The sequence below is a fragment of the Podarcis cretensis genome, assembly GCF_951804945.1.
Source record: "Podarcis cretensis genome assembly, chromosome: 3".
Lineage (NCBI taxonomy): Eukaryota > Metazoa > Chordata > Lepidosauria > Squamata > Lacertidae > Podarcis > Podarcis cretensis.
In genome coordinates, this window is record NC_137172.1 from 59,320,810 (window position 1) to 59,347,011 (window position 26,202).

At 41.5% G+C, this 26,202-nt stretch overlaps 1 protein-coding gene across 1 annotated transcript in view; it reads right to left on the reverse strand.

Moving 5' to 3' along the window:
* UST (uronyl 2-sulfotransferase) overlaps positions 1–26,202 on the reverse strand; it is a 128,886-nt gene that overhangs the window by 35,631 nt on the left and 67,053 nt on the right. Inside the window, exon 5 of the mRNA XM_079971555.1 lies at positions 10,142–10,295. Coding sequence (XP_079827681.1) covers positions 10,142–10,295 — 154 coding nt within the window. The remainder of the gene's footprint in view (positions 1–10,141; positions 10,296–26,202) is intronic.

Here is a 26,202-nt window from a genome sequence, read left to right on the forward strand (position 1 = left end):
TGTTAGTAGAACTTGATCTTGCTTATGAATGCAGGGGGATGGCTAAAAGAAACCATATGCTTAGCAGATGTGGTGCAAAACTGCATGCACAGGCTGCCAATGCTATTTGAGCCAAAGGTTTGCAGCCAATACTATTCCACCATGGGGCCCGTTGCAAGGAGATGTGCCAGTGATAATGCACCATCCCAGATTGTGTGGGTGTTTCAAGAAAGGGTAAGAGTCCACCAGAGACTACAATGAGGCCAACAGCATTATTTCAATGTCCACACAAGACTGCTGGGGTAACAAGCTACAGTTTCCAGTCCATAACCCTATGCATGGCCACAGTTACCGCCAAAGGAAAAATGATTTAATCAAAATAAAACAAAAAAACCCCAGAATCCTCTTACTCCTCTTTATCTTCCAGAAATTGGTAACATGATGAAGGATTCCAAGAAACAAGATTACTGTCACAGGAAGCAATGTGACTCATGAGTCAGGACTGGACAAAAAAATTGTTGCAAGCGTGTTGTGCTAGCTATGAAGTACATCATAAAATTGGATAGTAGCAAAGCCATGATAAATCTGTGATTGTCAGGAAAGAGGGAGGCCACTTTTACACATTAGGAGGGAAAAGTATAGTAAGGAGATGCACCTTTGCCTTTGTCCCCACTCGTCATGAGTTAAGCATGGACAGGGGTGAAACTAGGCTTTTTTTCACCCAGGTCAAAGACCCAGTTTGGCAACACCCCCATGTCCATTTGCGCGCGCGCACACACACACACAGACTGGGAGCCTCAATGGCACCCCTCTGGAGGCTTCACCTGGGGCAAAAAAACTGTCTAGCCCCCACCCCCTGTAGCTATGGCTCTGAGCATGGATACTGAAGTGGGAAAGCCATTGTGCACAGAACTTTGTGGAATCAGGGTTCCAGGATCTAGTGAAAGTCTACAGACAGAGAGGTATACCCATGTAGGCTTCCCTAGCTCAGTGGTCTATGCTAATGTATGTGCGCTGGGGAATCAGGTGTAGTCCTATGACAGAGGTGTGGTCATGCAGCCCATTTCTACACCATGCCATAAGTAATGTGAGAGGAGGGCTGGAGTGTTGACTGAAAGGTGCTATTAGTCACGCTGATGGGCTCATTTCTCTGGGACAATTGCAGAGCATACCGCTGAAAGGGACTCAAGTGGAGGTTAACATTGGGTAGCTCTTCACTACAGGAAAGAGACTGCAGACATGCCTTGGGATCATGTGCTCACAGTGTGCAAACCCTTCCTTCCTCAGAGCAAATACCAGCTTTAATCATAGTTAAGTGATACATCATAACTGAAAAGGCAGTAAACGTCCCAGGGTAGAAGTATAGAAATATAAGCCCCCTCTCCCTGCCTGCTTTAACAGCATAGAATGCCATAGAAGCAGCCAGAAAAACGGATGGACGTTCTCTAATTGGAGAAGAACACATTTTTAAAAGGGAAGCATACCAAGTTGCTAAGTTCATTTGCTGAACCAAGGAATTATGAGGCATATTTCTAACTCACAGCCAGACCTCAGTAATAAGCCTGCAAACTGTAGCTGTTCCCAAAGAACAAATATTGCCCCTTTGACAAATATTTTCACATAATCTGTCTTCTTCATGCAGTTGTAGTGCTGCATCCAAAGATCTTTGGCTACTGTACAGTTTTTGCTGCTGGGATGACTTTACTGAAATCACATTATTTAGTTGCTAATGCACATTTCCCCCAAACCAGCTAGCACCAGTATATGTAAGCATTTCAAGCAAACACCAGATACCGTGTCTGTGATGTGACCGGTTACAAGTCCCACAACTCACCCAGATTTATTGAGTGCATGTCCCTTCAGTTTCCAGAAGGCACAATTGATTGCAAAATCTTCATGCAACCTAGCACATTCTGACTTGATTATGTCTTCCTTGGCTTAGCCTTATAATCCATAGGCTTGAGAGACAATTTACTGCTATGAACCACACTCTGTTTTCAATGGATTTTTAATGCTATATAAACATTTATCTAGAAGGAATGGAGCCCTCCCTTGAAGGACTTCACGGTCTGCATTCAGATTGGTTTTCATTGTGCTGTACTTATTTGCTGTAAAAAATGCAAGCTGCATTTTAAAATGCATAAAATTGCATCAATGCATTTTCAGTTCTAAATGTGTTTTTTTTTGTGTGTGCTGTAAGCTATTGATGCAAAACATTTTATTCCAGCTGGGTATCCATATCCATATCCATATCCATATTTTCCTTATTAGATCAGTTTATACTAGTTTGCCTTAACTTTAGGCCTTTAAGAAATTTAAATTCCTAATTTTAAAATGTCTCTGGCATTTATCATAGACTTAAGGACTATATTTTTGCATTTTTAATGCATTTGCTGTAGCAAGCAGTTTCTTGTGTACCTTCAGGCAGTTGTTCAAAGACTATGATCAATAATTTGCAAATTAGTCTCTTCTTCAAACACATCAGAAGAAGCAATGTTCTTCTGCCTTTGATTTTCTCTGATCAATGTTTTCAACAGAGATCTCTAAAGTGGTGCTCTATCATGAGTTCTTATTGACAACCTGCCAATACCTAGTTGAAAGTCATGCTGAAGCTGCCAATTTTCATGCTTCCAATGGGAAATTGAGAGATCAGCATGCTCTCCCTATAATGGCCAAATAATATGGCATGATGACTAATTTACAGTAAATCTCTTACTCTGTTGCCTTGAAGCTAGGTTTGAAATAAAAGATTCTATCCAGGGCTCACGCAAAGGTGCTCATGCCTGGGGAATTCTCCACCCTTCCTCCAAAGCTAGGCACATTTTCTGGAGCTAACCTACAATAAAAGGGCAGTGGAAACTGGCCCTAGAACAGCGTGTTTCAGTAACTTGTCAATTAACCAACAACTTCACCAGCTTCCATGACAGCATCTCAAACTGGAACATTTTAATGGGTGGAGCTAAAAGGTCCTTGCCCTTATTTTACAATAAGCAACAGCAAATTGTGTTACATGCAATCTGTATTTAGCTGACTTAGCCCATATTACCTTGAATCTGTTCAAATGAAGGGCAATAATTCATTGGGGAAGAGCATGGCATTTACACACAACCACAGCAGCCCATGCGATGGTACAATACAGACTGCCAAATCACACTGGGAGAGAACCTGGTTTACTTTCCTATTTCTATTTGTACTTGTAATTTATATTTTCCAAACACTTGACTGTAGGTAACTTTTTTTGTTAAATAAAAGCGAGGAAAGTCTTTTTCCTTCTCTCTATGATTTTGGAATAGCAACAAGTTGTTTTATTAGTTTATCCTGCCAAAAGCTTGGTATTTACATTCTACTATGAATAGTTACAATAAGTTTCCTTTATTTTAATATTTCTAGCAATATCAGAGTTCTCTGGGAGTGTTCATAAGCAAGTAGAGAGGGATGATCTGGTAGACACCAAATTCCATGGACTTGCAAAAGTTTGTCACAAAGTCCCTCACTGCAGGTTCCCTAGTAAAGTTTGTAGTTGTTGGGAAAGAGACAGGTCCTCTTGTAGATCAGCAACTGGATAAAGAAGTAGTAGAGAGCAGGAATGGCCAGTTATCACAAGAGTTGTAAGAAGTGGGGTCCTGCAAGGACCTGTAGTGGTCATAAATGATCTGGAGTTAGGGATGGATCAGTGAGGCAGCCAAGTCTGCTGAAATCCAAATCACATATACTTCACATATACACTGTGGGGGTCTGAGTTGGCAGTGACTGACCAGGAGAGAGATCTTGGTATCATGATATATAAAGATATGAGCTATGATGGTGGTGTACTACTTCCACTGTCAGAGCCAGTATGTTTGTGAAGACCTGGGGAATTCCAGATGGATGGCTTCACATAGGCATCTGGTTGGCTACTGTGAGAACAGGTTGCTGAATTAAAAGGTCTGAGATGTTAAGAGCTCTTCTTGTGTTTTTATGGATAGCAGATTGATGGTGTTGACCCAGTGTATAATAACTGTGAGAAGGATGAATCCCATAGAGAACATGAGGAAAGGGGTAGAAATTTATGGTGCAAGCACATAAATTTCAGTTCCTGCATCTTGAAAAGGTTACTAGAAAGCTGGAAAACATGCAGAAAATGGCAACAAAAATGACCAAGGGGCAAAGGGCTGGTACTGACTTATAAAGCAGCCTGTTTTAATATCAGTAGCTGGGAGATAGAAAGGCAGACAGCACTTTAACTTTTCCCAATGTCAATTCAAGTAGCAAAGTTGTGCACACACCATGCAGCAGCTGCTTATACTGTATCTGGCTTTGGATAAAAGACTTAAGTAAAGTCTTGATAAACACAGACATTCACCAAAACACTTAAAACAGCTTATCCAACATTTTGTACAAATTGCTGTTTTCTTTGGAGCAGACTCAAGGCATGAAGCTATATTTACACTAAGATTCCAAATGGTCAGTGGAATTTTCCACAAACATTTTTGATATTTCAAAGGCCAAAACCTTGGTACTTTGAGGCAGTAACACATCACATTTGGTAACATAGTCACTGGTGAGAAGTTTAATCCTTTGTTTCTTACAGAGCACAGGGGGCAAGCATAAGGAGACAATGAACATTTTGATAGGTCAAAAAGCTAAAACACAGCTCTGAAGTTTAAGTTATACCTCAAGGGTGAAGTTAACAGCCCCCAAGAATTTCACTTATTAAATTTACATCTTCACATAGGTGCCAAGAGGTCCATTTGGCTCTAACAAACCAAACAATATCTACAACAACCCAATAAATAATTGTAGTTCTGTATTTTTTAAAAAATCAAGAATAAACCTTTCCTCCTAGCAGCCATGCTTACAGCTGTCATTTTCAGAAACTAAAAAGACCTGATCGAAACTACTTCCTGTGAATGTTTGAAATAGTTTTATTATCTACTACCAGTTTCCCATGAAATTTTCATGCTATTATATTGGTGGGCACATACTCCAACCTGAGCAAGGAGAAGTTCTGAAACTTTGTGTTTTGCCTTCGGTTTTAAACTAGTAGCTACAAAGTTTCTTTTCCTTGCTGTTTTAAAGTAAGGTATGATTTTATAATTTAGTTGCATTTTGTTTGGTTGTAAATTTTCTATTATTTAAACCCTGTAAGCTATCCAGAGAGCTGTCATTATAGGGTGGCTATAAACATTTGTGTGGAAGACATTACACAGCAAAGGGTGTTGTTACCATTAGAAAGTCCAGTTCTATGTTACTATGCTTCTCACTACTGAAGAATCGAGTGTTTGGAGCAAGGCTCCCCTGATGTTCTTAAGAATAGCAGGGTATGTTCGTTTCAGTAACATTGTTCACATATAAAAGACAGAGAACACAATCAAAAGACCACATGGGTGTACCATCAAATATATGGGATGTTCTTCAACAAACATAAAGCTGTATGAAGTGGGTCCCAGATATATGGAGCAGAATACGAACAGAAACTAGCACAGAGTCTAGCATTAATACAGCATGACCTATTCACTTCCCCTGTCAAAAAGGGCAGGTTGCCATGTTTTGCACCAGCTGCAACCTTGAACAATCTTCAAGGGGAGTGTCACAAAACATGTAGCATAGTGGCAGCCTTCGTTTTCCTCATAGCTGCTTGAAACAACCAATTCACAACTGGATCCGCTTTAATATATCTTTTGCACTGCAAAGAACATTTGGTTGGAACCATTGGGGCGGGGGGAAACCCACACCAAAAAAAAGCAGACACATCTTTACCATTGAGAACAACTGACTTGTTGTAACACATTTTATTGGCAGCCAGCCAGTACTTTCCTCAAATACAAATAACAGTGTTCTTTGAGGAGGACAACTGTCAAGCAAAGACTGCCAAAAAGGACGATAATCCAAGAAAACGATTAGGCCTTTCTATACAAAACAGAAGAAACAGTAAGTGTTTATAATGAGAAAGCTTTCAGTTCACCCAACAATATTTTAGGCCACAGGGCTATCTTAAAGATATTTAAATCCACTATGTTGTAACTGAACATAGTTCTGAAGTTATGCACAATAGGTAACCTCAAAGACTTTAAAACTAGCCTGGAAGGCCTAAATGCTACCCAGTTTTTCATTTTCAAGAGAACACTTGAGAGACAGCCAGCACTTCACTCCTACGTCACATGAAAGCAGAGCGCATGTAACACTTAGCAAAAGTCTTGAGGTACAAAGTGTACTAGAAACGTTTCACATTTTCTACAGTGATGTTCCCAAAGACTTTGGCATAAATACGCTTTTCCATACTCTTCTGTCTCCTGCAGATATCAAAGAACATAAACACATGCAAACCGCACACATAATGGAAAGCTATTAATATGCTCTCAGAAAAAGCTCGCATTAAAATTCCCTGTCCCAACAGACTCTTTAAAATATATACTGTGACATTCAGAAATATTTACAATGAGTTTGTAATTATTAAGTAGATGGAACACAAGTTTAAAGGAATTGGTGTAACAGGCCTAACAGAATATCCAGTCAACTAATCTACATTTATTTACTGGCAAACAAGTGTTATACCAAATATAAACTATGATTGTTCATAAGATTCCTAGTTTATAATAGACAGAGGCGGAGGAGAGATGGAGAAACAACTGCTTTCGGACAAAGCAGAAATGGCAGCAACGCTCTAAGAAAATAGATGTTCTATCAGGCCAAAGACCCATCTAGACCAGCATCCTGTTCTCACATGGGCCATCCAGATGCCTGTGGGAAACTCACAAGAAGCATTAGAACACAACAACACTCTGCCCTCCACTGGTTTCCAGCAAATGGCATTCAGAAGCATGACTAACTGTGGAGGCAGAGCACAGTTATCATGGCCACAGCTATCCTAGCTCTCTCCTCCATACATTTGTCAATGCTATTTTGAAATTATGCAAGTTGGTGGCCACTACTGCTTCCTGTGGGAGTGAGTTCCATAGTTTAACTAAGTGTCATGTGAATAAGTACTTTCTTTTATCTGTCCTGAATCTTCCAATGTTCACCTTTATGCTGAATGTCCAAGAATTCTAGTAGACAATGAGACATTCAGTTCACAGAAGCCTGCTAATTTCATTAAGCTATAGGTTGTAAACATAAGCAATAAACATAAGCAGTAAACATAATGGAGCTCACTTCTGAGTAAATCTGTTTAGAATTGCATTGTAAATTTGTGGTATGTGGCCACAAAGGAGGATTCTTCTGTCAAAAGATTCTGTCAACTATCTATCTATCTATCTATCTATCTATCTAATGCGCATACTGTAATGAATAACAAAAGGAATAAACTACAGAACTGCAGGCAAATGACTATTAATTTTCACTTTTACAAACTCAAGATGTATTTTTATTTAAATTAGATACTGATTTACTTCCCTTTTTATGTTCAAGACAGCTTATATCAAAAATACCACAAGCTAAAAACAAAACAAAAGCAACTAGAAAAGGCGAAACCACTAAAAACATTCAGCCACCAAAAAAATTCCATAGCCTCATCAAATCAGCATCCAAAAGCCATTTAAACCAGCAAGTCTTACAGTCTCAATGGAAATCTGGCGTAATTGCAACAAATGGTCTGCTTCCAGGTTACTTGAGAGAGCACCTTATCCTTTATATAACTAGTAGTTCACTTTGGTCTGCAAGAGATTTTCTTCTAAGGTTCAAAACTGATCACAAACTAACTCCACAGTAATACAGAGCAGAGCTTGTAGTGTGGCTGCCCCTGCTCTACGAAACAGTGTTTCTGCCATATGACATAGACATCCACTACCTGCATTTTCCAGAAAGAATTGAAGACATTTTGTTCTGGCAAGCTTTCCTGGCTGGATGCACAGGTCTCTGTCACAGTTCCCTCCTTTTATTGTTTTTCAGTTCATTTGCAGTTATTTTCTATGCTGTTTCAATTTTTTTTTATATTGCGTGCATCACCTTGAAACATATATGTGGAAGGCTACTGATTAATCATTATTATCTCCACTGCAACTGAACTGGAATGTTTTACACATAAGCATTTCATTTTTTAAAAAAAACTCATTATAACATTTTATGCCTGTTGTCAGGGAACTGCCATCAGAGCCAGAGGGAGAGAGCGGGCTCCAGAGGGATTCCGGAGAGTGTCCCGGGATGGGGAGAAGCAGCCCATCTTCTGGGGAAGAGAATCAGCGTAGCACCAGTGGGGAAGAGGGGCAGATGGGGGAATCGGCGAGGCGGTCCCATGACTCCTTGCCTGGGACCAGCGGGGAGAGCACGGGTCCTCCGCTGCCTACACCCTCCTTGCGCAGAAGGCTTCCACGCAGGGAGAGTAGGCGGAGACTAGGCGTCAAAGAGCTTCTTTGCTGGAAGAAGTTCAAGAAACGCCCACTGACGGATTCTGCCAGCGATTGAGACAGCCACGGGCGAGTGGCTGTCCGGACAGAAAAGGTTCACTCAGGCAACCCAGCCAGGTGTGGCGCCGGTTTACGCACAAGCAACCCCCAGAACTATTACACCTGTTATTAGATTTCTATCTAAATATTTATAAATTTTGCAACATGCCAGCATTGAGGTAATTTACTTTTCCAATAAATTATGTGCACTTCCTGGGCCAAAGTAAGCATATAGTGCAAGGGGCAGAGTAGCCTAAACATCAACATATCATTAAGGGGTTCCTAGAAATGGTCCTTCATTGTAACCACATAATCCTGCAAAGTAGGTTGGGAAGAGAGATAGTAGCCAGCCCAAGGTGACTCTGGCTGAGTAGGGATTGGAGTGTGCGTCTCCTTGCTTCAACTCCCATATTCGAACAATGGTTTGACTATACAGTGGTACCTTGGGTTACAGATGCTTCAGGTTACAGACTCCACTAACCCAGAAATAGTACCTCAGGTTAAGAACTTTGCTTCAGGGTGAGAACAGAAATCGCGCAGCGGCGGGAGGCCCCATTATCTAAAGTGTTACCTCAGGTTAAGAACAGTTTCAGGTTAAGAACGGATCTCCAGAATGAATTAAGTTCTTAACCCAAGGTAGCACTGTATGTCCAGTTACTATATGTCCTTAGCTGATTTATGGTATAGTAATGCAGCCCAAGTACCACTATTTGTTATTTTAGAAACCACTTGATACTCCATATTCAAAATCTACTAAAACAGAGATTGGGATGGGTCAGAGAAATCAAGAATGTTAAACCACAACTACCCAAATGCTTCTGAACAACTTTGTCTCACTTTAAATGCCAGGGTTAACTAATTCATTTCTGACTTAACACATCTACAGTGGTACCTCTGGTTACCTACAGTGGAACGCTCTGGTTACGAGCTCTGCTAACCCAGAAGTAGCTGCTCCTGGTTGCGAACTTTGCCCCAGGATGTGAATGAAAATCTCGTGCTAGGGGCACACATGCGTGCAGCGGGAGACTCCATTAGTGAAAGCGTGCCTCAGTTTAAGAACGGTTTTGTGTTAAGAACGGACCTCCAGAACAAATTAAGTTCGTAACCAGAAGTATCACTGCATTTGTATTTACAGTGGTACCTCAGGTTACAGACGCTTCAGGTTACAGACTCCGCTAACCCAGAAATAGTACCTCGGGTTAAGAACTTTGCTTCAGGATAAGAAAAGAAATTGTGCGGTGGTGGTGCAGCGGCAGCGGGAGGCCTCATTAGCTAAAGTGGTGCTTCAGGTTAAGAACAGTTTCAGGTTAAGAACGGACCTTCGGAAGGAATTACGTTCTTAACCCGACGTACCACTGTATTTTGAATGCTTATATCCAGCTTTATAGCCTGAGTGGCTCCCAAAGATTATAAAAATAAAAATCACACCTAAATCTAGTACAGGAACATAAATTATATGGTGTTCACAGAGAAACAGGATTATTCAGGCAGCATTTTGCATCCTGCTCTTCCAGGCAACTCCTATCAAAGTCTGCTGGCACAAAGGATCTCGTTCAGCAGTCTGGCCTTTATGGTAGATATGCCAGGCAAGAACTTTCACCAAGGGCCTCTGAGAAGGTAGTGGGGCAGAGCCACTTAGCAACAAAATGTGATCAAAACATAAACATAAAATGTAACATCCAGCTCCAGGTAAGAGAATGTGGAAGTACAATATATCTGCAGAAAGTCTGAAATCTGGCAGAAGCAAAGCTATGACGTTCAATAGATTGACTTTATGAAAGACTTAATAATTCAGAACTTACTAAGTATCTCTCTTCTTGTCTCATGCTTGGGGTGCGGATCATGTGGTTCTGCTCCCCTCTCCAATCTCCAAAGCGGCGGAAAAAGTAGTTGGATAAAAAACGGTTGATGGGATCTCTAATAATATTGATGTATACTGGTTGGTCTCCTCCAAACCTGGACAACAGAAACAAAGAAAAATCAAATCACAGACAGCCATGTCAAAAAATGTAAAACTTCAGTATCTGAGGAGGTTGTTTCTTGCATTTTTTTAAAAAATGAAAATTACAACTACAATATTATTTCTGAAGCCACAAGTATAAGGCTTTTCTGTCCCCTAAAGCATGGGTTAAATACTACACATTAGAAAAAGCACACTGTAATCTGGCATCTTAGTATTAGAAAAGCACACTGTAATCAACAAAATTTATTTTACTGAAGCTTACTAGGGAATCTCATCTTACTGATGATAAATCACATGGTTGTCAGTTTGACTTTAATCAAGTTTCTGTGTACCTCATATTATATAGCAGTATTCAAAGGCACTATTTATTTTATTTTTAAAACTGTACATCAAAGAAAGTGTTTACTGTATTTATAGTCTGCTTTTATGTAGGACTCCCAGTGGTTTTGATAGCCAGGCCCATCCACATCTACTTAGTTTCAATAATAATACTGTGTCTGGCATTCCTAGACCAACCACCAGGCTTGTAGTGACAATAGTTAAAATCACAAGTGTGTTTCAAACAGTAAATCTTTGAAAAATGGAAGGGGGGGATGTTAATGCTTGTGCTTTCAAATAAAGTATTTTCCTTATCCTTTTGTGTGTTGGAAGAATAATTGTACTTTTCAATGAACCAGTTCAAGTTGAAGGGAATCACTGAATTGTTAGCACGAAGAACTGTCAGCATTCCTCCTCTTAAGAAACAGCAGCCCATATGAATCAAGATAAAATATAAGGAAACTCGGCTAAGAATGAGAGCAATATTGAAATCCCAAACCTGATACATCCTGCAAAATATGACAATAAATAAAATCTCAAACTACTGAGAATCTCAAGTTCAATATCACACTTAAGCCAGGACAGCGACAGTCTGAAAATATAACACCAATTCTGGCACAACTGCACTGGCTACCAAATGGTTCCCAAGCTCAATGCAAAGTGCTGGTTTTGACCTTATTATCATCTGTACTAAAAGGATAATGCTGCAATCTAGGGCTATCATATTACAAGATCAACCTTGGTTTCTCCATTCCCAGTTATGGAGTAGAAACACTTCCCTGTGAGCATACAAGACTTTCCCACCCCACACCCAGCACTGGGAACCCCACAGATGCATAGGACACCATTCAATTTAATTTTCACATCTGTTTTCTGTCCACCAGGAGCACTCCATACTGTTATTCCATCACAACAATGTCACAAGGAAAGTTAGCTGCAGAGCCATGACTTCCCCAGTACAGGAAACATCATATATGTTATGCCTATGGCTATCATGCGTTTAAACCAGCCAACCAGGTTTGGACGACAGCTTAGTCGTTCCATAGCTAGAGATGGGAAGAAGGAACATGGATTTGCTCTACAATTCCTTGTTTTGTTTTCCTAGGCCTGCTGCTGCTATGCCCAGTTCTTCTCTTCTCGCACTTTTTCAGCCAAGCTCACCGCTTCCAAGCTGAGTCACATACTTGCTTCTCCACTAAAGCAGTCTGTGTAGCAAAGAGGTATAGACCTTGTGTCCACATAATTCAGCACCTTGGCAGGGCTTTACAAGTAATGATGCCTGCTCTCGGTGTGCAAACCACTATTTTAAGTTTTCCACCATGTTCCAGAGCAACTCCCTGCTGGTGATATTGTGGGAAGCTTATGATGGCAGCTTTGTAGCTACTTGCAGCTGCTACTACTAGGCATGCTTACTAACTGATGTAGGAAAGGGCTCACCAGAGGGCACTTTCCCATGGGAATCCTCAAACCTAGATCCAAGAAGAGCGATCCCTATCTGTAGAAGATTTCCATACAAACCTGCAGCATCCTGTGGCCTTCAATGAAGCTTATTCCAAATTTATGTGCTGTATTTGCAGCTAACTTAGAACCATGTAGTAGCACACTCTTAAATGCAATGGTAGCAATATGTGTGGTTTTTTTAAAAAAAGAGTACTGATCATTAGTTAATCTGCTTTTCTTCAAACAGCAAAACTCTATTTTAAGAAGGCTGGAGCATTAGTTAAACATTGCACAGGTGTGACAAGTTATCCTTGGAAAGAAAGTCTTCAGTGCAACCCAAGAGTTCTTATTTATTTGAATGGAAGCACTGTTGAAATTTAGCCACAATATCCAAATTACAGTACCAATTAAATGAGTGAAAAGTAACACAGTGCTGGTTTGCTTGTATTTTCCACAAAGAGCGACTCCTTTACCCACTAAGTAAAGTGTTTTTTCTTGTAGTGAAATTAAAAAAAACTTGTGGGAACTAAGTCAATGTATGTACATTTTGTATGCAAGACCAAGAATTGAAGTTAAGCAAAAACAACTTAACTTAGTTTTTGTGTCCTTAAGATAAAACAATTTGCACTCTAATTTGTCTATTGGGTTATGCTTTAAATGATTTTAATGTAAACTGTATGTTTACCTGTACAAAACCACAAAAAATGAAAAAACACACACCCATATGTGGCCAAATGCACTAGTTTGGCTCCCCTCTCCTCCTTTTGTATACTACAAGAGGAGGTTCAAAGCATCCATGTTCATATGCAGGCTACAGTTTCCTATGACATATGGTCTGTACCAAGCTCATACCAAGAACTAACTTAGTTGGTCTTTAAGGTGCTACTGGAAGGAATTTTTTTATTTTGTTTTGACTATGGCAGACCAACACGGCTACCTATCTGTATATGGTCTGTAGGTGCTATGGTATTTTAAAATTATCCTTAGTGATAACAAGTCAGGATCAAACTGCTTCTTCAGATCATGGTTGTTCTTACTAACTGTAGTTTAAACAAACTATAATTCTTGAGTTTGATCATCTCAGGATACTACAGTTAGTTTAAAATGGAAAGAAAGTGCTTTCAATCTCTGTTCACATAGCAGAATACAATGGTTTTCCCCTGTGCCTGAACCCAGACCACTAAGTGATACTTAGTGATTTTTTAAAAGGATGAGCAGAACGGTTTTGGGGGTTTGTTTTACAAATAATTAAAAATGTTAACATGATTACTAGAAAATGCACTGTAGACTGAATTAAATTGAACCATGAGAGGTAACTGAACTAATTGATGTGAAAGTGCTCTTCTTCCTGCCTTGTTGAAGTCAATTGCTGCAATAAACTGAGTTGATTAACTTAGCAGAAAAATCTAATGAAGGTAATCCTCTAGAAAGATGTCTACAATTTTACAACACTAGCAATATACAAGATGTGCTTTATAGTGCCAAACCTCTATTTTTGGCAAAGTACCACATCTCCCAACCCAATAGAACCAAAGGGGTAGAAGAATTCGCCTGTAGTGTTATGCCAAGGACACACCCCAGAGGATTCTACATTCCAGAAGATTAAGTAATTTTTCTGAGCAGAACAACACAGCATATTTATCTTAAGACTGACATTTGACATGAACTAAAGTAGGGTAGCTTGGTTAATACAATTTTATTTTATTTGTTAATGGTATTGATAACACCCCAATGATTGCACTTACTGGTTGGACTAAGCTACCTTGAAGTAACACAGTAAACTGAAGAAGGAGCAAAAAGGGTTTTCTTGTGTGTGTGTTTCTTTGTGGCTGATTAGCTGCTCTCCCTGTGCAAGGGTCAGAGGGGGCAGGGTTTCTGTTGAGGCAGGTGATTAGCTGTGGGAGGAGCTTATCAGAGCTTGCAGGGCAGCAGCTGAAGAAGGAACAAAAAGGGTTTTCTTGTGTGTGTGTTTCTTGTGGCTGATTAGCTGCTCTCCCTGTGCAAAGGTCAGAGGGGGCAGGGTTTCTGTTGAGGCAGGTGATTAGCTGTGCCTAGCGGCGTGCGCAGTTTGCTCCATCTTTTAGATTTAGGGGAGCTAGTCTCAAACGTTTGTTGGGGGAGACCTAGGTTTTTTTGGGGGGAGTTATTTGTCCTGTCTTCACGCTTTTTATGATGGAGGACCGCTGTAGCCACCCCCAACGACACGTTCTCAAGATGGAGGGTGAGGGAACAGCTGCAGTCGCCTGCAGCTTTACCTGCAGCAATTGCATGTTGATTGCCCTCTTAGAAGACAAAGTCCAGCAACTGGAGGAACGTGTAGCTACGCTCCAAAGAATTAGAGAGCTGGAGCTCTTCTTGGAAGCAACAGAGCACACCGTCTCCACCAAGGAGGAAACAGGGGACTCCCCTGAGAAGGAGGCTAGTTCACCAACACAGGAGCCAGATATATGGAGAAACGTGACTCAAAGAAGTAGGAGGCCCAGGGTTCGCTCTGACTGTTTAGAAATACACAATCGCTTTGAGGTCCTCTCCCCTAGCATGGAAGACGAAGAGCAGACTCCATTTGAGGATCTCTCCCTCATTACAGTCGATCAGGTATATGAAGACGAGCAGCAAAGTCAGTCCTCAGGGAATGTGCAGGCGACCTTGGAACGGACAGCTCACGGAAGAACCCCGACCAAACCTAAGAGGAGGCGTGTAGTGGTGATAGGGGATTCCCTACTGAGGGGAACAGAAGCAGTGATCTGTGGGCCTGACAAGATGTCTCGGGAAGTGTGCTGTCTCCCCGGGGCTAAGATCCAAGATGTAACTGAACGACTGCAAGGAATCATAAAACCCACTGACAAATACCCCTTCCTCTTGGTTCATGTGGGAACCAATGACACTGCAAGCAATAGACTACGAGGCTCTGGGCAGGAAATTGAAGCAATTAAATGCACAAATTGTCATCTCATCTGTCCTCCCAGTTGAACGACGTGGCCCAGGGAGAGAGGGAAAAATAGTGGAAGTGAACAGCTGGCTTCGCAAATGGTGTAAACAGGAACGGTTTGGATTCTTAGATCATGGACTGCAGTTTCTTGAAGATGGACTTCTGGCAAGCGATGGGCTGCACCTCACAACGGTTGGGAGGAAGGTTTTTGCCAAAAATCTCAGAAACCTCATCAGGAGGGCTTTAAACTGACTAATGTGGGGGAGGGAGACAGTGCTCCTGAAGGTAGGAGTCTATCAATTGATGAAGATGATCATCCAAATGTCATAGACCAAATGGAGCAAACAGCACGCAGACCTAGTGGTGGGAGGAAAAAATCCTTAAATAAGAGACACGGGGGAATGATTAATGGACTTCAATGTCTGTACACTAATGCACAAAGCATGGGAAATAAACAAGATGAGCTTGAGCTCTTGGTACAGCAAACTAAATATGACATAATAGGCATCACTGAAACCTGGTGGGATAAGTCCCACGATTGGAATGTAATAATGGAGGGATACAATCTATTTCAGAGAAACAGACCAGACAAGAAAGGAGGAGGAGAGGCGTTATATGTCAGGGATGTGTATACCTGTGAAGAGATCCAAGATTTAGAACCTCAAAGCCAAAGTGAGAGCATTTGGGTCAAAATTAAGGGAGAGAAGAATAACAGTGACCTCATTGTGGGAGTTTACTATAGATCCCCAAGCCAAACGGAGGACATAGATGATGCCTTCCTGGAACAGATGGCCAAGCATGCAAAAGGAAGGGAGATAGTACCCGGATATTTGTTGGATGTCAAACTCAGCCAAGAGCATAAGGTCAAAGAGATTCCTCACTGGCCTTGCAGACAACTTCGTTGTCCAGAAAGTGGGAGAAGCAACAAGAGGAACAGCCATTTTAGATCTGGTCCTAACCAATGTTGATGACCTGGTTAGTGGGGTAGAAGTGGAAGGATCATTAGGCACGAGTGATCATGCTCTTCTGAAGTTTACTATACAGCGGAAAGGAGCAGCCAAGCATACGAGGACTCAATTTCTTGACTTGAAGAAAGCCGACTTCATAAAACTTAGGGAAGTGCTGGGTGAGATCCCATGGACAGTAATACTAAAAGGAAAGGGAGTTCATGATGGCTGGGAGTTTGTTAAGAGGGAGATAGTAAAAGCACAACTTCAGGCAATAGCAATGAGACGGAAACATGGAAGGTGCCTAAAGAAGCCAGGGTGGCTATCTAAAGAACTTTTAACTGAGTTAAGATTAAAAAAGGATGTGTACAAAAAATGGAAAAGGGGGAAAACCACCAAAGAGGAATTCAAACAAATAGCCAGCACGTGTAGACACAAAGTCAGAAAAGCTAAAGCACAGAATGAACTCAGGCTTGCTAGAGAGGTTAAAAGCAACAAAAAAGGCTTTTATGGGTATGTTCGTAGCAAAAGGATGAACAAAGAAATAGTGGGGTCACTCAGAGGAGAAGATGGTGAAATGCAAACAGGGGACACAGAAAGGGCTGAACTCCTCAATGCCTTCTTTGCCTCAGTCTTCTCCGATAAAGAAAACAATGCCCGACCTGAAGAATTTGGAGCAAATGATTCAGCAGAGGAAACACAGCCCAGAATAACTAAGGAGATAGTACAAGAATACTTGGCTAGTTTAGATGTATTCAAGTCTCCAGGGCCAGATGAACTGCATCCAAGAGTATTAAAAGAACTGGCAGATGTGATCTCAGAACCACTGGCAGTCATCTTTGAGAATTCCTGGAGAACAGGCGAAGTCCCGGCAGACTGGAGGAGGGCAAATGTTGTCCCTATTTTCAAAAAGGGGAAAAGAGAGGACCCAAATAATTACCGCCCAGTCAGTCTGACATCAATACCAGGGAAGATTGTGGAGCAGATCATTAAGCAAACAGTCTGTGAGCACCTAGAAAGGAATGCTGTGATCACCAATAGTCAGCATGGATTTCTGAAAAATAAGTCATGTCAGACTAACCTGATCTCGTTTTTTGACAGAATTACAAGCCTGGTAGATGAAGGGAATGCAGTGGATGTAGCCTACCTTGATTTCAGCAAGGCATTTGACAAGGTGCCCCATGATATTCTTGTAAAGAAACTGGTAAAATGCGGTCTTGACTATGCTACCACTCAGTGGATTTGTAACTGGCTGACTGACCGAACCCAAAGGGTGCTCATCAATGGTTCCTCTTCATCCTGGAGAAGAGTGACTAGTGGGGTGCCACAGGGTTCTGTCTTGGGCCCGGTCTTATTCAACATCTTTATCAACGACTTGGATGATGGATTCAAGGGCATCCTGATCAAATTTGCAGATGACACCAAACTGGGAGGGGTGGCTAACACCCCAGAGGACAGGATCACACTTCAAAACGACCTTGACAGATTAGAGAACTGGGCCAAAACAAATGATGAATTTTAACAGGGAGAAATGTAAAGTATTGCACTTGGGCAAAAAAAATGAGAGGCACAAATACAAGATGGGTGACACCTGGCTTGAGAGCAGTATATGTGAAAAGGATCTAGGAGTCTTGGTTGACCACAAACTTGACATGAGCCAACAGTGTGACGCAGCAGCTAAAAAAGCCAATGCAATTCTGGGCTGCATCAATAGGAGTATAGCATCTAGATCAAGGGAAGTAATAGTGCCACTGTATTCTGCTCTGGTCAGACCTCACCTGGAGTACTGTGTCCAGTTCTGGGCACCACAGTTCAAGAAGGACACTGACAAACTGGAACGTGTCCAGAGGAGGGCAACCAAAATGGTCAAAGGCCTGGAAACGATGCCTTATGAGGAACGGCTAAGGGAGCTGGGCATGTTTAGCCTGGAGAAGAGGAGGTTAAGGGGTGATATGATAGCCATGTTCAAATATATAAAAGGATGTCACATAGAGGAGGGAGAAAGGTTGTTTTCTGCTGCTCCAGAGAAGCGGACACGGAGCAATGGATCCAAACTACAAGAAAGAAGATTCCACCTAAACATTAGGAAGAACTTCCTGACAGTAAGAGCTGTTTGACAGTGGAATTTGCTGCCAAGGAGTGTGGTGGAGTCTGCTTCTTTGGAGGTCTTTAAGCAGAGGCTTGACAACCATATGTCAGGAGTGCTCTGATGGTGTTTCCTGCTTGGCAGGGGGTTGGACTCGATGGCCCTTGTGGTCTCTTCCAACTCTATGATTCTATGATTCTAAACGTCCACTTTGCTTACATCAAACTAAGAGCCTTGATACTGACTCCTGCAGTATCCATATTTCCAGAGTAGAGCCTTCCCCTCAGTGGGGGGCAGAGTTCCATGGTAGAGCTTATCCTCTGAATGCAGAAGGGGCATGAGTTAAAAACCCCAACATCTCCAATGAAACTGATATCAGGAATAGGACGCAGATACACCTGTGCTGAAAACCTTGGAAAGCTGCTGCCAGTGAGGATGGACAGTGCTAGACTGGGTGGACAAATGGACCAATTCAGCATGAAATTCCTCATTCTTCATGTTTGAAGCCCTTCCTGAAGGTTCACTTGAGGACCGCTTCACTCCAGATGTGGCTACCCATGCAGGTCTTCAGTAGAGGGCATTGTTTTGGTGCCCCTACTATCAAAAGTGAGGGCAGTGGCTACAAAGGTGAGAGGGCTTCTCAGTGGTGAAGTTCTATTTGTGGAATGCTCTCAACTGAGAGGCTGACCTAGCACCAAGTTTTAAAATATGAATTCATTTCTCTTGAAGTTTTTACGTTGCTTCGAGATCCTCTGCTGTTAGTTCTCATGTTAATTTAACAACGCTGCTACGTTTCTCTATTTTTAGTTACCTGATCATCTTTGAGCGGCCTGACCCAACGTTGTGTTCCTGAAAAGCTCAAAGTCCGGCTTCTTTTCAATTCATACATATGCTCAGATTCCCCATTTCCACCTAAACATGTCTCCCTTCACTCGATATCCTTATGCATTATTGTTAATTTTTATTGTTAACACTTCTATCCTGTTTTGGGCCTGTCAGGGCTTAGCCACACTTCCTCTTGTCCCACTGCAGTACCCCAGGGAAAGCCACTCTTTAGCATTCAATTAGAGCAAATGACAATTCTGGTTTTCCCCCCAATGGATTGCCATTTGTTCCTTTTTTTTCTCTAAAGAGCAAGTTTTCCCTTGGAAAGGAATGGGTCAAGGGGAAAATCGCTCAGATCTATGCCTAGAAAGTGTGGGTCAAGTGGCAAACCGTTTGGACCCTTGCTTTCTAGGGATGGCACAAGTGGAAGAGTATATGATCCCTAAGTCACCCTCTTCAGTTGTTCCTTCTACCTATCACAGGCACTATAAATATTGTTGTCCCCCTGCAGCAAAATAGGCTTCAGCGTGATCATTATGCATTCCAATGTACACATGCTGGGTGTTTTTTCACCCAAGCATTAATGCTCTATAAAATTAAAGCATTTATTATGTTTGAAAGTTCTCACTTCTTGCAATCCAAGAACCTCTAGGCTCTCTGAAGTAATTTGAAGAACATAATTGATTTAGGATACACTTATGTAGTTACATCAATCATCTCTACACACCACAAAAATTGGGCTAATTTAGTTTAAAGTCTCCATACCCCAAATACTGCTTAAAGTATGGCTCCAAAATTTGGAAGAGAGGAGATATAGGTTCCCATATCAGTATATGCTGCTTATTCCCCTTAAATTCAAAACGCCAAGTGTTAAAAAAAAGAAAAGCCAAAACGGTAGGCCTTCTACCCCATCTATATGCTGTGTTGTAACCTAATGTGGCTCAAATGATGTCAAGTTCAAAACTGAGGCAAGTTCTTAAAAGTCCTTTACATAGCTTAGTGTCTGCTGAACTAAGTAAGGGGATGAGGAAGCTTGCCCAAATCTTTGGTAAATGCAAAACTCAGCTCATGGTGGAAAGAACTAGTACAGCACAATGCAATACTGGCTGCAGTAGAGTCAGTGGCAAGCCTCCCATTGGCATAAAGGAGATTAGAATTTCATCAACAGTGAGCAATGAGCCCAGGAGTTCTAAACATCTTTCCAGAGCATACATCATTTCATCATGACACATTCAGATTGTATTGTAGGCACCTCCACCCTTCTCCTATTTACATTTACATAACATGGTAACTAAAGCAATTGCCTAAGCTAAAAAGTATTTATTGTATTCCCCTCCCCCCAAAGGCCAAACGACGTTTAAGACCATTTATACAGCTGGGGGAAGTTGAGAGCTAGAATCTTTCTTTCTAAAGTTTAGGGCACATAAGCTGTACCTCAACTGCACATACCCTGACATTTCAGTTGATGGTTTAGTCAGGTACAGGCCCATTGCCAAGGAAATGAATCATGGGAAGGTTAAATGCCTTACTTATGAATTTCTTTTCCCCTCCCATAATTTCTCTACTCCATAGTTTGAATTTTGCTCCTTTGAGGACAAGCGTCTCTTAGTGCCTATTTGTTGAAGGGTTAACTTTCCTTTCAGTTTAAAAATGGCAAACATTTTTAAAATTATTGTTCTTGTTATAGTTGTTTAACAATGCAAAACAATCTTTATTAGGCTAACTAGTAAATGTGTGGCCTCTCAATTGCTGCACAGAATTCTTCCTCAGGCAAAATGGAAAGTGTCAGTTTATAGAATGCAGGGCTGATTAAAAGGTCAGAAATTTTTATTCATCTGAGCTATATAGCTGCTTAATTGGGGTGGGGGTGATAATCAGGGTGGGGGAGTGTGCTTCAAATAAGTAATTGAATTGTCAATCACCAACATGGCGCCGAGGTAAGACGCGCTTACCGGTGCTCTTCGGACTTCTTTTAATCTTCTTTTAATCTTGTATATTTTATCTTAACTGACCCAGTCAGTTTTTGAAGTATTTTATAATTGCTGCAGCCGCATGCTATGGAAACTCTCTGAGAGATTTGGCCCTGCTCCAGACTGCTGCAGCCTGCTCTTTGTTTCTCTCTTATCAGCGAGCCGGCCTCAGCTGCTAAAAGAGTTGAGACATTATTTTAATTTATTTTAATCCTTCCCTATCCAGCCCCAGCAAAGCCCTTCTTGTTATCTTAATGTCCGGAGGGTTTACTCCCCACGCCGTCACTCTCCTCAAGTCTGTCCGATAATAAGGAAAACGGGTGACAGCTAATTTATTGCCAACTCCGTGTTATGCTCTGAACTATAAGCTATCAAATTACAAACAGCCACCCCAAATCTTGCCTCAATTTGGACTTCAGTCTACAGCTGGGTGGAGTTTTTGACTTCCTAAGAGACATAGTTTCTGAAACAGGAAGAATAACCCCTGACTGGTAACAAAGATTTACAAATGGTACTTACTAGGAAGAAACGTAAGGACCTGGGGATAGCGACAAGTCCATTGTTCCAGGAGTGTTATGAGAAACAGAGTAAAATCACGCAATACTTTTCACATACAAGGGACAACGAGAATGGAAATGGAAACGAGCAAAAGATGGCTGAGATGATTGAGTCGAAGCAGGATGAGGCCCTTCTTTTTTCCTCTGCTGCTCAAGATCACTCAACCTTCTCTAGAGGAATACAGGACTCGGAGAATAACAACCAAAATAGAAATACAATGAGCCTGGCCCATGAAATAGTCTTGGCTGAGATATTATCCTCAGAGTTACAGGAAGAAACCCGAAACTCCCAGAAAACCCAGACTTCATCTATGGGCTCCCAGACGGAAAACAATGACTGCTATCCTCAGGACTGGCTGCTCTCTATAAATCTGGATCTGGCAGCTATGAAAAAATATTTAACAATAACAAATGGGCTGCTCCTGACACTAGTGGAAAATTATTCCCTCCAAGCTAAAGGCTCAGAATCTCATGGTGTTGACCCACCAACCATCCCTCAAGAGTCAGAATATACAAAGCAACCAGCAACCAGCAAGTGCACACAAGGATCATCAGTGGAAAATCATTTATACCAAGGAAAGGACATAGGGTTGTATGTCTCTGTCCCCAAAACTGAATCTCCTACCCAAGTAAATCAAAAGAAGCGAGGTATCAGTAAGAGATCCCATAAGAAGAAAGCTGAAACTAAAAAGAAAAGTAAGAACATAAAAACTACAAGGAAATCTGTCATAAACCGACGTGCATGTAAAGTATGTTGGAAAAGACTATATAAGCTGATTCCAACAAAATCAAAAACAAACTCTAACAAACCTGCTACACACGGCAGCAGAGAGAACAACAGTGTGGATCCAGGAAAAAAGATCCAGCTGAAGTCCTTGAAAGAAACACCATTGCTGCCCAACAAAATAAGTGAGGTAACGGAATCACTACCCGGGTGCTCTATGCTGAAACCTCAAGGACCCATAAATATTAAAGAAGACTCACCCCATACCATTAATTATGGCAGATCTCAAGATGAGCCAGTAGCAGGGCAAGATCTGTCCCAGGATAAAGGATGGAAACTGATACTGGCAGATAGGAAGTTGGCTTTTCTAAACTACCCGAAGCCAAAGGGCTTCCTCACACAGAAAGAACGCTCGGTGCATTTTGTGAATACTTTAGATGATATGCTGCCAGGGAAAATAAAATTAAATGACATTATCTCAGTAGATTTCATATTCTACAATGGATACTCCCTGCGAGTGATTGCCTCCTTCAAAGATCAAAACTTGGCTAAATATATATATAGATTAAGACATTTGCTGTTAAAGAAAAGGATAACGGTAACAAGATATTTTGAAAACAGCACATGTTTGAATTTGTTTTCTGATGATCTTACGACAGCTGAGATAAGATTTACTCGTAAAGCAAAGGAGGAGAGAGGACACTCAAAAGACAAACTGGAACATACTGAGCAAGGGTCCCTGAAACTAAGACAGGAGATGAGACTGCCTAATGAGGGGACTGATAACTTCTATCCAGAAGAAAAGGCATTAATAAATCAGTTTGGATTGTTGCCTTTCCTTGCCCAATCTGAGATCTTGGGAAGATTGGAGACCCTTAGAAATAAGCTAACAGAGATGAATGTTCAGGAAAAAGTAAGAGAGAAAGATCCGGCAACGGACCAATTAAAGAAAGAGAACCTCCTTGAAAAAGCCAAGACAGACCCCATGAAAGATTACTCCTATAATACCTCTGCAACTGCAGAGATAAACCTGTTAACAATAGATCTAACACAGAGCGCAAGGGACAACAACAAACTACCATCTAAGAAGGAAACCATCCCTATGGCAACCATGAAAGACTACCCTTACAATATCTCTGCAGCTGCAGAGATAAATCTGACAGCAACAGATCTAACACAGTGCGTAAGGGACAGCAACAAACTACCATCTAAGAAGGAAACCATCCCTATGACAACTACAACGCGCTCTTGGACTAGCATGAGATACCTGGATGAGGATGAACTTGGTATCAGACAAATAGAACACCCTAAGGTAGATTCGCCAAAAAAAGGAGTACTGATCACTAATGTTAGCACGCTGCACCCTTCAATCGATTCCATTGAGTATCTGGGTGATAATACATCTATGGACATTGCCAAAATGAACAAAATTCAACCAATAAATAAAAAGATAGGCCCTAAAAACCTTTTAAAGGCAAATTGACTAAGATCAACTTTTGGCAAGACAACGTGCAACCTTGCCCTGCTAACTTGGAATATTGCAGGTTGGCAAAAGAGGACTTCTGACCAATCCTTTGCTAAATATATTCAGAGACATGACATTGTGTTTCTCCAGGAGACCTGGAGCACAAGTGAAGTGGAGTTAAATGGCTTTTCTGCGTTCTCCCTCCCAGGTCTCTTAAGTACTAGAGGGGGGCGAGTTAAAGGTGGGTTAGTTACTTTAATCTCAACAAGGCTAAGGGCCATATTTAAAAAACTAGACCCACTAGCCCATCTGGCCACAGCTGTGCAAGTACAGTGGAGAACCCACAGCTTGCTGCTGATTAACGTATATCTACCCCCACAAAGAGAGAAAAGATTGATAAGAAATACCTGGGCTCAGTTAGAACAGTATCTTGACAAACTATCAAATCAATTTCCTGATGCCTCTGTAGTGGTGGCAGGCGACCTAAATGCCAGAACTGGACAATCTGATGAGGCCTTGTATGCCCATTTCCATGAAACAGCCCCCATTATAGAGGAAGCCTACTCAATACCAGCTAGAACCTCAAAGGATAAAGGCTGCAATTATGCCGGCTTATGCCTATTACACTTGGTCAACAAGTTGGACTTGGTTATACTGAATGGCCGTACTGAGGGGGAGAAGGTCGGAGAATTTACATTTATATCTAATAATGGCGCCTCCACAATTGATTATATAATCGTGTCGTATGATCTTCAAAACAAAGTTTTGGAATGCAAAGTGGAGGAGCGCTTAGACAGTGACCATCTGCCATTAAGTGCACTCGTAGTTGCGGGAAAGGATTTATCCTGCGCTGAGAAAATCGAACATTCGAGCCCTACAGCTTTGGAGCTCAGATATTCTCGTATCAGATGGACAGATGAACTGCATAAGGAAATTTCAAGTAGGCTGTGTTCAAAGGAATTCCTCATTAAGAGAGATAACCTTATAACTTCCTCAAGCCATGAATTAAAAATAAATTTATTTCAGGAGTTAATTTCACTCCTTCAAGATTCCCTGAAGGAAAAAAGGAACAGGTCAAGTAGGCAATCCTCAGTATATAAAAACTCCAAACCCTGGTTTGATCAAGAATGTCAGGACATGAAGCTAAACTTACTGAAAAAATACAAGAATTATAGATCTGCCAACCTACCCCAACTCCCCACGGTCTGGTTTGAAGATAAACGAAATTATAAAATCCTGATCAAAAACAAAAAACTCCTGGCACAGAAAAGAGAATGGAAATGCCTAATAGATGCATCCAGAGAGAGAGACTCGGCCACCTTCTGGAGAATGGTAGCAAATGGAGTGCGATCTACCTCCTCAGAAGTGGAGTATACTATACCTGCAGGGACATGGGAGGCATTTTTCCAATCTTCATATTCAGCTCTGCCTTTGACACAGCCACTAACACAGTGTGAGGCAGGTGACGAGTGGCCTCCGGTGTCGGTTGCGGAGGTCAGGAGGCTTATTCAGGCACTCAAACACAGAAAAGCCCCGGGAGCAGATAATATCTCTCCTGAGCTTCTTAAAGCCAATGTTGACTGGTGGGCCCCAGTCCTTGCCAGCCTATTCACCAGCATAGATCAAACAGCAATAATACCAGAGGACTGGGGATTGGCAATCATCGTTCCCATATTCAAGAAAGGCTGTAAACTTGATCCAGCCAATTACAGACCAATCAGTCTCTTAAGCATCATCAGCAAACTCTATGCAACTCACTTACGTGGAAAGTTTGCGGACTGGCTGGAACGGGAGCACATCCTTAAGGAAGCCCAGGCTGGTTTCAGGGCACATAGATCAACTCTAGACCAAGGACTGGTATTGCAACATCTAGTGGAGAAATACACCTCAAAGAAAGGAGGCTCCCTCTATGTAGCCTTTATAGACTTCAAATCAGCTTTCGATTTGATACCCCGGCACAGACTTTGGGAAAAATTAAATGCCACAAACATCGACAGACGTCTTTTGCTTCTCATCCGTAGATTACATGAAAATACTCGGATCCGTGTTAGATGCGACCGTTATGGGAACCTATCAAAGGAAATCCAAAGTTTCCATGGTGTCAAGCAAGGCTGTGTTCTTGCCCCTATTCTATTTAATTTCTATATAAACTCCTTAGTCGGAAAGATGGAGGAAGCAAGTACTCACCCCCCAAACCTAAATAATATACCAATTCCAGTCCTTTTGTACGCAGATGATGCGGCACTTATTTCCTTCTCTTGTGTGGGCCTAAGAAAACTTTTACGAGCTCTTACAGAGTATTGCGAAGCCGAAGACCTAATAATAAATTACACTAAATCAAAAATTATGGTGTTCTCCAAGAGAAAACTCCGACATAAATGGAAAATTAATAACCAACCTATTGAGCAAGTAACATCTTTTAGATACCTTGGAATAATCTTTGATGAGAAGGGATCTTGGTGCCATCAGATTAAGAATTCCATTGCAAATGCGCAAAGATCTTCTAGAGCTATCATAAGATTCTTCTACAGAAAAGGAGGTCAATATGTTCCTGCTGCCTCCCAGGTCTTTGTCGCAAAAATACTTCCACAACTGATGTATGGCACCCAGATATTCAATTGTCAAAAACTTAAGTCCCT